Raw genomic sequence first — 13,346 nt, 5'->3', positions numbered from 1 at the left:
AATATACAAAATATTTTCCGACAGATAGGTCAGGAATTGATTAAATATAAAAACATTACATTACAGATAAAACAAGTTCATAGACTATTGTTAAACTCACTTTTACATACACAAAACTACTATTACACGGTAAACTTAAACATTGATTTAACCTACCTTGATTAAAATTATTTCTATTTACAGGCTTTTGTGTAAGTTCAGAAATTACAGTTTCAGCTAATTCAGCAATAGGAGCCTCTATAGCTATAAAGAGAAGAATTGGTTAGGAAAATAAAAGCAGCAAGCGTGTTAGCTAAAAGAAAAGTATATTAAAAGAAATAAAGAAATTTATAAAAGGCCTAGTTATGCCACTATTAAAAAAACTAAAAATAAAATAATATTAGTAATATATCACGAGCAAGAAGTTTTATATTAAAGGGCATGCAGTCGAGATTGTCTTCAAATTATATCGGTTATTGTCATTACATTGTTTTTCTAGGTTAGTTTTTTTCTTAAAAAAACCTAAACCATTTTTCTACAGAATACATTTCATTTTCAAATATAGTCTTAACACACTGAAAACAAGGATATTCCAAATTACCGATGCATTGTGCATCGGTGGAACCTATACTTTAAAATAGCTAAGTGATGGATTCGACCGTTTCTTGATGGAAATTCATTTTAGATAACAATAAGACACTGAAAACTTTGTTTACAAAACTTCTATTAAAATGTATTATAAAATCTTATTACTATACCTGTTTCGGCATAGTGCCTTTCTCAATACACAGAATCATGACTGTGTTTTTTAATTTGTTAATTTATATATTCTAATAAAGATAGCTTAAGGCCTTTATTTTGGATGTGAAAAATTTGAAACTCTTCATTAAAAGAATGATTATGATCTAGAATAATGATTCTCAACGTAATAATCAATTTAAATCTTGGCACTTGAGACGTAAGTTAATGCGTCTGCTTATTTTTTTTTTAACTCAAAACGTTTCCAGACGACCAAACCCGCCTGAACACAGGTTTATTCACCTCAATATTCCGCGTGTTTTCTCTCACGCGCCGAATAGTTAGTTCCGTTATCTTCGTTTAGTTTCGGCCGCTGTCGTGTACGTACAGGATACTGCGTTTTTGATCGCGCCGCATCACAACTCAGTACTCAGTGACTCAATGCTGACTCAACTGTCAAGTGACGAGCGTGCGTGTTTTTTGATTGATGATTGTAGTCTACTAAAATGAGCAAACAGATGAAACTTTCGGGTTTTTTTAAGAAGACGGATACTGAGAACGTTAAAGCAGGATGTTCTACCAGTAATATTGCCAGTGATAGCACAATATTAACTCAAACTGTTCCTAAAAGAAAGGATGCTAACCGTAGGTACAATCCCGACTACACAGCATGTGGATTTACATTCATTGAAGAATTTGGTTACCAGTTACCGCAATGTGTAATTTGTGCGGAGGTATTAAGTAATGAGGCAATGAAGCCGGCAAAATTAACTAGACACTTTGAAACAAAGTTTCACTTAAAATCGTAAAAACCAAAAAACCCTTTACTGTTGATGAGGAATTAGTTTTACCATGTATCGTAGATGCAACTAAAGCAATTTTAGGTGATAAATGCAAAATATTCCTCTTTCCAATGATACCGTTAGTAGGAGAATTGAAGATATGGCATCAGATGTTGAAACCCAACTTCTAAAGAAAATTCATTCCTTAAAGATTTTTGCTGTACAACTTGATGAATCTACAGATATTACCAATAAAGCTATTCTTCTTGTTTATATACGATTCATAGATAAAGACAACAAAAAATTATCTGAGAAGTTCCTGAACTCGATTGAGTTGCAAGGTAACACAACCGAAAAAGACATTTTTAAAGCCATTAACGGATATTTCACACTTAAAAATCTTTCTTGGAAAGACTGTGTAGGACTTTGCTCTGATGGTGCCGCGGCAATGACAGGTCACAAAACAGGCTTGCCAAGTTTTGTAAGGAAAGAAGGAAACCGTGATATTGTTTTAACATACTATATTATTCATCGCGAAATGCTTGCTGCCAAAAGATTAAGTCCCGACTTAAACAAGGTTTTGACTACTGTGGTAAAGGCCGTGAACTTTATAAAAAGTAATGCTCTTAGTTCGAGATTGTTTGCTTTGTTATGCGAGGACATGGGATCCATCCATTACAATCTACTTCTACATACCGAAGTTCGGTGGCGGTCCAGGGGCCGGGTTTTATGAACTTCGAGAAGAAGTATGTATGTATCTTGATGAAAAAAACCTGATTTAGCGGAAACACTGCGTGACGGAGAATTTATGGCCCAGTTAGCTTTAGATATTTTTGAACAGCTCAACATATGGAATCTAGGCCTGAAGGGACCATCTAAAACGGCATTTGACCTTTGGAAAAAAATTGATTCATTTAGGAAAAAAATGTTAGTATAGGAGTCCGAAGCTGGAAAAGAATCGTTTGAAATGTTTAGCTTGTTTTCAGATTTTATCTCTGAAAATGAAGATTTAAATCAGAATGTTTTACATTCACTGGTTAAGTCCTACATTAAATCGCTTCAAGATTACTTTAAAAAGTACTTCCCTGCTCATACAGATGTGAAGAAAAATAATCTGTGAATGATTGATCCCTTTTTAGCTACCCACGATAATAATCTATCCATTTAGGAAAATGAACAGCTTATTGAAATTTCATCCGATGATCATTTAAAAGTGATAAAATCTCAATGAGAAAATGTTGCAGGTTTTGGATAGGGTTACTTGATGAAAGGCCACTGCTTAGTGAAAAAGCTTTGAAACTTCTTCCTTTCCATTCCACTTATCTCTGTGAGGCATCATTCTCAACATTATATGTCATCAAGAATAAATACAGAAATAGGTTGCTAAATTTGAATGCTTCTATGAGACTGGCGTTAACTTTTTTTGAGCCACATATTGAGAAACTTTCAAGTGAGAAGCAAGACCAAGGGAGTCAATAACGTCTTAATTTGGAGCTATCTATGACTTTTTATTTTGTTTTTTATATTTTTTTTGTCTTTCACTATGTATTTTTTTTTATTTTGTAAATAATAAATTCATTAGTAAAACTTTAGTGTTCATCTCATTTTACCTATTATTGGGAAATATTAATAAAAATATCTAAGTGGTCCGCCAAGAATTCTGAAAGGTACAAGTGGTTCTCAGTGGTGAAAAGGTTGAGAACCACTGATCTAGAAGGTGAAGTACGTATGTAGAATCTGTTTTTCTTTTATTGAAAGCCCTTTTATGTTCTGCTATACGTTTGTTAAAAGTTCTACCAGTTTGACCGATGTAAGTTTTTGGGCAGTCAATACATTTAAGTTTGTATACACCACTGTGTAAGTGCTTTTTATTTTGGCTCTTGTTGTTTTTAATATATTTGCCTAAGTTGTTGTTTATTCTAAAAGCTAGTGTAATTCCTTTTGTTTTTATGTGTTTGGCTATTTTTGTTGATATTTTGCCTGTATATGTAATCGAGCAGAAGGTACTGGGTTTTTTCTCTGGTGGTGGAAATACTAATTTCAAGACTTTCTTGTGTAGTTTTTTGTTTAAAATTTTATTAATTATTTGTTCGTTGTACCCACTGTTTACCGCTATTTACGTAATGATATTTAATTCTGTCTCTCAGTTGTATTTTGACATGTCGACATGATATCTGGGAGTGCCTAAAAAGAGAGTTAGCCAAAAAAATAATTACCAACAAGTTTCAGTTGATAGAAAGAATTACGAGTATTTTCCATTGGAATCATACCGAAAAAAGAAGAGTGGCTGCACTGCATAAAGCCAACGGTGGCTTAACAAAATATTAATGTTATAGTAGGGAGGGCACGTAAAGCCGTCGGTCCCGGCTACGAAAGTAGTCGTTAAGTCATGTTAGGGGCACTTGCGCCACCTGAAAACCCTAACACTAGACCTTAGCCAGAAGGTTACACGAACTTACTTTAATGTTATAGTAAAATATTGTAATAATGAACGTTGTTTTTGTGCAATAAATATGCAAAGAGGTTACTACAATCATTTGTGTCATGTTAATTACTTATAGCTAACATAGTTATAATTAAAATTGATTATAAACACATAAAACTAGAATAGCTTTATTTTTGCTGATATGCTCTTCAGCTCGTTCGGGCCTAAATTGAGCAGCAATATAATTTAAAAAATATGAAATCCCAGTTTCTATCTAATCAAAAATCTTATCACACCCTCATCTATCCCTTATAATATAGCTAACTCTTACACCAAATAATATCGCTGACGGCACCGACAAACAAATGGCTACATCCCTTCTGCATTCGCCCCCCGTTAGGATAGAAATCAACGTGACCCATCGGCTGTGACGACCCAAGCCCGCCAAGTATTAAATTTTCCCCATTACTGTGAATTACGTCGACGAATTCAGCATCACTTTGGTCCAGTCGCGCTCGAGGGTCCTGAGATTCGAAAAGTGGGCCTGCGGGGTCCAATCCTGCAAAAAAAAATTATATTGAAAATTGGGGGAAATTGGGAAAATATAATAGTTGGAAATATGTTAAAAAAAACTTATTTATTATTGATATTTGATATTAAGATTTATTATGGACTATATTAAGCCCAAACGTTTTCTAAAAACATTTGTACATATTGACAACTGTTGATACAGTCCAGCTGTTTTAAAATTTTAAACATAAAAGCCATTTGAAGCCTACTTACACTGATAGAAATAATACACGAAATCCCTCAATAAAGAAGCTGTAAAACATGGAAAAAAGATGGTACATTAAGCGGTACAGTAGAGTAGCCAAGCTTAAAATTTAATAATAATATTTTTAAAATTGAATTGAAGTAATTTTATTATTTATATTTTATACATTTTGTATTCTATTAAAATAATTTAATAAATTCTTATGTTTGCTCCTAACGCAAAGTATTGCACAGGAACTATTGAAGTACGAAGTAGACATAGCAGCTCTCCAAGAAATCAGATTTAAAGGGCATGGTTGCATAAATAAAAAAGAATACAGTATGTACTACTGTGGAGCAGAAAGACAAGGAGACTTCGAAGTGGGTTTTATGGTAAACCATAAATGCCGCAGGTCAGTATTGGGTTTTACTCCAGTTAATGAAAGAATATGCAAAATACGTCTAAGGGGAAAATTTCATAATATTACAATTATTAATACCCATGTCCCAACAGAAGCAGCAGATGAACTAGTAACCGATCAATTCTATGACCAACTACAAGTAGAATGTGAAAACGCACAAAAGAGAGATGCAGTTATAGTCCTGGGTGATAGAGAGTTGTTAGTACGTGTTTCCCTCATAAAAATATTCATAAAGGAACCTGGATGATACCTGGTACTAATAAATTTAATCAAATTGATCACATATTAATATCTAAGCGGTGGACAACCTCCGGAACAGATGTTAGAACTTATAGAGGCGCAAATTGCGATTCGGACCATTTCTTGGTTATATCGAAGATAAAACAAAGAATATCAATGGTAAGAAAAGAAAGTGGAATACATATATGTTTAAAAATCCTAAAAAGAAGAATGAGTACCAGCAGAAAATAAAAGTAATATTAAATGAAAGAGGAGAACAAAACAACATTGAAGAAGAATGGAATGTCATCCAAACGACAATTACAAATATGGCAAAGGAAACATTAGGTGAAACCTCAAGCAAAAGAAACGAGAAATGGTTTGACCAAGATTACCAACAAGTAATAAATAGCAAAAATATAGCTAGACAGAAATGTCTACAAAGGGATTCCCGATTGAATAGAAGGGCATATAAAGAACTCAGAAAAGATGCAAATAAAATATGTAGAAGAAAAAAGAGACAAATGTTGAATAGAAAAATACAACAAATTACAGATTATAATAACAGAAGAGAGACTAGAAAATTTTACAAGGAAACCAAACAATGCACATAAGGATACATGACAAGATCAACAGTTTTCAAGGACAAAAATGGGGTAATTATCAGCGAGAAAGAGAAAATAATGAAAAGGTGGAAGGAGCATTTTCAAGAGCTGTTAAACCCAGAAAAAGAACAAAACGAAGATGAAGAAAAAATTCACCACACAGCAGAACAACTAGTTGAGCATTCAACATTGGAAGAAACGATAAACGTCATAAAACATCTAAAAAATTACAAAGCACCTGGCACAGATGAAATAACTGCAGAACTGATAAGGAATGGTGGACATGCGCTATCGAGGCGTATCCATAGACGAATCGACCGCATATGGACACTAGAAGTCATCCTAGAAGATTGGAAAGTAGGAATCATACTTCCTATGTACAAAGGGGGAGACAAACGACTCTGCAAAAATTATAGGGGCATAACAGTTTTAAATGTCGTCTAGAAGATATTATCAGCAATTATATACAGCTGCCTGAAATCGTTTTCGGAGGAGATTATTGGTGAATACCAATGTGGCTTTAGACCAAAGAGGTCAACTGTAAACCAAATACATATGTTGAGAGGTATAAATAAAAAATGTGTTGAATATAGCATTATACGAATGTTAACCTTATACGAATGACTCTGGAGGGTTCCAAAGCTATGGTGAGAATAGATGGAGATATGACGCAGGCCTTTGATATTGAAAATGGAGTTAGACAAGGTGATGCCTTATCAACAACACTTTTTAATCTAACTTTAGAAGCTGTTGTTAGAAAACTGGATATAAACGGCTGTATTAATACAAGATCAATACAAATATGCGCATATGCGGATGATGTTGCCATAATAAGCCGCAACAAAAGGGTATTAAGCGAAAAAGTTATAGAACTGAAACGAGAAGCTGCTACGTTTGGTCTATATATAAATGAAAGCAAAACAAAATATATGGAGTGCATGCACAAAATCGAATGAACATAGGTAGACAACCATACCTACAAATATGCCTCCACTTTTCCCTACCTAGGCTCAATAATAAATGCCAACAACAACATCAGTCAAGAAATACAAGCACGGATTCTTAGCGATAATAAATACTTTTATGCATACAAAGACTTAATGAAAAGTAAGTTACTGAATCGTGAGACCAAGCTGAGAATCTACAAAACAGTAATTAGACCAGTGGTCACATATGGATGTGAAACGTGGACCCTCTCAACCACTGATGAAAATCAACTGAGAATATTTGAGTGCAAAATACTAAGGAAGATATTTGGACCAACCCAATGCAGCGATGGTTCGTGGAGAATTAAAATGAACCACGAGCTGGATGAACTAATGCAGAGCGCAGATATTGTCAGATTTGTAAAGTCACAAAGACTAAACTGGCTTGGTCATCTAGAAAGAATGCCAGATAATCAAGCTGTAAAAGTAGTCGAGAGATGGAAGCCATAACGAAACAGAACAAGAGGAAGGCCCCGTAAAAGATGGATAGACGACGTAGAGAGGGATCTTAAAACCATGAACATCAGGCAGTGGCGAAGGAAAGTATCCGACAGGGCAGAATGGAAGAGCATTGTTAAGCAGGCCAAGACTCACAAAGGGTTGTATCGCCATTAGAAGAAGAAGAAGTTTGCTCCTAACGCCACTTGCTAACGTATTGACAAAGCACACGTTGTTTATTTCTCACAGACCTGTAAAATTCAGACGAAATATTAAATTAATTATAAAATATAAATAAATATCATTTTATAGTAAATTTAATTATTTATCTACGTTACCTACGTCATAATGCCTGAGAACAAAGAAATCTCAGGGATAAAAAACGCACATTTTCAGCCAGAAGCCAGTGCGAGTTTCACCTCGTAATCGAAGACTCCTATAAGGTTCTGTGTTTATACAGCCATCTGGAATCTGCCTTATTTCTCTTGATATATATTTTTGATGTTTGATTATTTTTGTGATATTTCTACCTCGTTAGATTATACACTTCATTGGTGCTTCCATTTATTGTGCTATTTTTGATATTATTTTTGACTTGTATTATTTCTAACGAAATCTCTATTCCGTTGAGAACGATTTTCGAAGTGGAAATTGAAACGTCAATAAACTTACTTTAACCTTTAAATGTGGCTTCTTCCCATTTCAATAGTAATTATTCCTACTCCGTAGACCATACGCTAGATTAATACCCATTTTATTTGCTATTTTTGCCTTTTTAACTTGTATTATTTCTAACGAAATCTCTACTCCGTAGACCATACGCTAGAGTAACATCTATTTTATTGCTATTATATTATTGCACATTTAACTGTTGTATAATTCTTGCTGAAGAGCTAGCTCGAATTATATACCCATTTTACACTGTATTTTGGACGTCTTCTTCTTCTTCTTCCTACTTTATAAATAGGATTAATGCCTGTTTTACTTCGGTTTTTAGCCTCAATTGACGTTGTCTGACCATCTTTTCCTTGATCGTCCCAATGATCTTCTTCCATTTGGCGATTTGTTTCTTGCTATTCTTACTATTCTATTTTCTGTCATTCTTCGATGTGTTGATTCCATTTCACTTTTCTTCTTTTGGTCCACGCGTTTATTTGCTCTATGCCACATCTCGCTCGTATTTCCTCACTTCTTACTCTGTCTCTTAGAGTTTGGTTTGTTATTTTTCGTAAGACTTTCAGTTCTGTTGTTTCCAGTAGTCTTTGTGTTTTCGCCGTATCTGCTCTTGTTTTTGCTGTTTTCATTATCGGTCTTATTGTTGATTTATATATCCTGGTTTTCGTTTCTGTTGTGAGGTATTTGTTTCTCTAGATTGTGTTGTTGAGACATCCTGCTGCTCTGTTTGCCATGTTCACTTGTTTTTGTACTTCTTCTTCTACTTTTCCGTAGCTTGACAGTTTTATTCTTAAGTATTTAGTTTCCATCACTTGTTCTATTTGGACGTGATCGTGATATTTCTCTCATCGAGATCGAGTTGGTCTCATTTTATGTGCTCTGTAGACGTGTTTAACCTTAGACTAAGGTTACACATTCATTACAAATCTCGTGACGGAATCTAAAGATAGATTCCTATTTACGAGTGCAAGTGCCATAAAACGTGCCATCGTACGACATACGTATTACCTTGCTGCTTAAAACAAAGAACAAAGAAGCATGGAACCATGGATCCTCTTTATGAACGAAATCCGAAAACCATACGAAGTCCGTGGGGTTCTGTGGGACCGAACAAACCTTAACCTCAGACCCTCAGCAACAGAAGCGATTATTGGGATATTCCAATTAGGATATTCCAAGTAAAAGCGTCCATATAGAAAGAGGTGTCCGACAAGGCTGTGTCATGTCTCCATTGCTCTTTATCTTGTACTCTGAATGCATATTTAAACAAGCACTAGACGGCACCGAAATTGGTATAAAAATAAACGGTAAATATATTAACAATATCAGGTATGCAGACGATACCGTTCTTATAGCAGAAAAAATAAAAGACTTACAAAATATACTAGACAGAGTTAATAATACGAGTGAAGCAATCGGACTGACAATAAATCTTCAAAAAACTAATGTAATGGTAATTAGCAAAACCGATGACAATTGTCGCATTAACCTAAATAACACTCGATTAGAACAAGTTCATAAATTCAGATACTTAGAAGTAGCACTAAATGGTAAGTGGGATCCAGATATACAAATAAAAACACGAATAGAACAAGCTAAGAACATGTACAATAAATGGAAATAAATTATCTATAACCCAAAAATTAAAGTTAGACATCCGAATTAGAGTAATTAAATGCTACGTTTGGTCAATTCTTCTGGAGTTGAAGCCTAGTCAATAAAATTCTTCTTCTTAGAGTGCCATATCTTGACGGAACGTCGGCGACTACTATGCTTATAATATTTTTATACAGATCTCGGTCTTGCGCTACGTGTAGCAATTGGTCCGCTGTCAAACCTGTCCACTGCCGCAAATTCCTCAACCAAGAGAGTTTCTTCCGTCCTATCCATTTCTTTCCTTCGATTTTACCGTTGAGAATTAGTCGAAGGAACTCATATCTTGGTCCTCTGATTATATGTCCAAGATATTCTAGTTTACGCCTCTTAATAATATTTAATAGAGTTCGTTGATGTCCCATTCTTCGAAGAACTTCTTAGTTTTTGGTTCTGCTAGTCCATGGAATTTTTAGTATCCTTCGATACAACCACATCTCAAACGCCTCGATTTTATTCATGATATCGGCGTTTAAAGTCCAAGTTTCACATCCATACAAAAGTACAGACCACACGTAACATCTTGTAAACTTTTCACGGATTTCCAAATTTAATGAGTTATTGGATAATAGAGGCTTGAACTTTTGAAATGAGTTTCTTGCCTGTTCAATTCTACATCGAATTTCGAAGGATGGATCTAGATTTTGGGTAATCCAACATCCAAGGTATTTGAATCTCTGAACTATCTGCAGCGGTTGTTGGTTTAATATCAGTTGGGTTGCGCCGATATCCACTTTACTGGTCACCATGTATTTAGTTTTATCGATATTTATCGACAGTCCCCAATTTGTGCATTCCATGTCAACTCTATTGATTAGCTCCTGCAGATCGTCGATGTTTTCAGCTAGAATCACAGTATCGTCGGCGTACCGTATATTGTTAATTATTTCTCCTCCTATGATAATTCCTTTTTGATCTTTTAAAGCTTCCCTAAATAGATTCTCAGAATACACGTTAAAGAGGGTGGGAGATAGTATACATCCTTGTCGTACGCCTCGTTCAATACTGATTGGCTTTGATTCTCTGTTGTTGGTATTAATAATGGCTGTTTGGTTCCAGTAAAGTTTGGCAATAAGTTTAATGTCTTTCTCATCTAGTTGGATGCTCTGCAAGGCGGTAATTAGTCTGGTATGCTGAACGCGATCAAATGCCTTTTCAAAATCAATGAAGCACATATATACGGGTTTTCTTACCTCCCAACATCGTTGAAGGAGTGTTTGCATAGAAAATAGTGCTTCTCTAGTTCCAAGGCATCTCCGGAACCCGAACTGCTCTTGACTAATTATTTCTTCGCACTTGTTAATTCGATTTAGAAGAATATGCAACAGTATTTTAACGGTATGGCTCATTAAACTAATGAGTCTACAATCGCTACATTTCTTAACGTTTGGTTTCTTAGGTAGAGGAATAAAGATCGATTTTAACCAGTCCGATGGAATTTCACTGGTATTTCACTTATTCAATAAAATTAAATACTATAAAATGGCAAGAAGCCTTTAAAATATGGCTTTGTCGCAGAATGTTCAGAATATCATGGACACAACACATAACGAATCGAAGGGTATTAAATATCATAAATAAGTTAGAACTTAAATAGGTTAGAACTTATAACAACGATTAAGATAAGCAAGACCTGGTACCTAGGCCACATAATGAGAAATGAGAAATATAACCTGCTACGATGAATAATTGAAGGAAAGATAGAGGGTCTAAGAGGAGTTGGCAAAAGAGCCATGTCATGGTTTCGCAATATCAAAACTTTCATGAACGCATGAAATTACTAAGAGTAGCGCAGAATAGACAACAAACCTCCAATAATGGAGGGTACCAGAATAAGAAGAAGATCAAGTAAACTATAATGATTGCCGTGAATAATTCGCAGCATAAGAATAATTAAACGAGTCAAAGTAATATTAGGTTAAATAGAACAAATAGAATTAAACTTGTCAATTTGGAATTAAAAACACGATTCTAGTCCAGCGACAGATTTACGTTTATTAGAAAAAGGAAACAAAATATTGGAAAATTAATACGCATCTACCTACTTTCTCCCACGTTTCCGTTACTGGTCATTAATCGTTGAATTTTTCCGCAAATTCCAAAAAATTTGCAATCGGCACAAATAGATTATGTAATGGAGATTAAGCGTATTCGTTTTTGGTTCATTTGATCAGTGAACCCTGAAAAAGAGTTATGTGTTTATTAGTTAATTCACTTTATATAGCGAAATCGCTTTCATAAAGGTATTACCTAATACAAGGGATGTTAAAAGTAGTATTAAATCTTTTAAAAAACTTCTGTAATAAAATAAATATATACCATTTTGCACCACAGTTTTCCATCATCATCTGTGACAACTGACAACCCATGGAAGGCCATGGTCCATAGACATAATAAGAACAGATTATGTAAGGTATGGGTTGCTCTGTAAATAGAGGTGAAACGCCAATTTTTGAGTGGTCTAGCTATCTTTGTCTATCTGTGTTACGAGCCTATTCTACCAAACTAATATCATAGACATAATTAGAATCTTTTTCCTATGTCTATGACTAATATTCGCGACGAGGTTTCACTCTAGCGGCAGAAAACGTAAAATCTTCTTCTTCAAGTGCCATCTCCGCGGCGGAGGTCGGCAATCATCATAGCTATTCGGACTTTTGAGACGGCTGCTCTGAAAATTTCATTTGATGTACATCCGTACCACTCTCTCAGGTTGCGCAGTCATGACATTCTACGCCTCCCTATGCTTCTCTTTCCTTCGATCTTTACCTACATAATCAGTTAGAGCAAGGTGTATTTCTCTCCACGTGTAATATGTCCGAGATATTCTAATTTTCTTGTTTTAATTATATTTAAAACTTCTATTCCTTTATTCATCCTTCTCAGAACCTCTTTGTTTGTAATGTGTTCTGTCCACGATATTTTCAGAATTCTTCTATACACCCACAGCTCGCATGATTTTAGTTTTTTCATTGTCGAAAAAACATAGCACCTCGCCAACCTAACTCTTAGTTTCAATTTTAAATCCCGTGTACTTCCCTTCTTCTTAATCCCTTCTTCTCATTTTGTTGAAATTTGCCCTAGCCTTTTATATTCTGATTTTGATCTCCTGAGTGTAATCATTTGTGGAGTTAATCATTGTTCCCAGATATGCATATTTGTCCACTTGTTCGACGTTGGTTCCGTTTATTAGAAGATTCTCGTTATTTCTTTGAGTTTTCAATATTCTCATAAACTTCGTCTTCTTGACATTCATTGTTAGACCATACTCTTTTCCATACTCCGCTATTCTGGTCACCAGTCTCTGAAGATCTTCAATATTTTCGGCTAAGCTCACAGTGTCCTCCGCATATCTAATGTTGTTAATGGGAACTCCATTTACCTTTATTCCAGCTGTTCCCCCTCAAGAGCGTTTTTCAGGATCTCTTCGAATTAGGCATTAAAAAGAATTGGCGACAATACGCATCCCTGTCTCACTCCACATCTTATTTCAATTTCTTCTGACAGCTATTCGTTAACACGTATTTTTGCTCGCTGTTTGTAGTATAAATTTGATATGATTCTGAGGTCTTTGTAGTCAATCTTCTTTGATTTCAGGACATTCATTATTTGTTTATGTCGTACTTTATCGAATACTTTATTATAGTCAATAAAATATACGTATATATCTT

At 34.8% G+C, this 13,346-nt stretch overlaps 1 protein-coding gene across 6 annotated transcripts in view; it reads right to left on the bottom strand.

Annotated features, from left to right (window-relative positions):
• The window catches only part of LOC140440228 (uncharacterized), a 211,021-nt gene that overhangs the window by 28,754 nt on the left and 168,921 nt on the right, over positions 1–13,346 (bottom strand). For 4 of the 6 annotated variants that reach the window (XM_072530582.1, XM_072530581.1, XM_072530585.1 and 1 more), the window contains 2 exons: positions 4,256–4,483; positions 157–243 (listed from right to left, as the gene is read on the bottom strand). In XM_072530582.1, coding sequence (XP_072386683.1) covers positions 157–243; positions 4,256–4,483 — 315 coding nt within the window. The remainder of the gene's footprint in view (positions 1–156; positions 244–4,255; positions 4,484–13,346) is intronic. The other 2 variants (XM_072530584.1, XM_072530586.1) reach the window with 1 other exon arrangement.

The sequence above is a fragment of the Diabrotica undecimpunctata genome, chromosome 4 (assembly GCF_040954645.1).
Source record: "Diabrotica undecimpunctata isolate CICGRU chromosome 4, icDiaUnde3, whole genome shotgun sequence".
Lineage (NCBI taxonomy): Eukaryota > Metazoa > Arthropoda > Insecta > Coleoptera > Chrysomelidae > Diabrotica > Diabrotica undecimpunctata.
The sequence above is the reverse complement of the archived record's forward strand: the minus strand, read 5'-3'. Positions and strand labels throughout refer to the sequence as shown.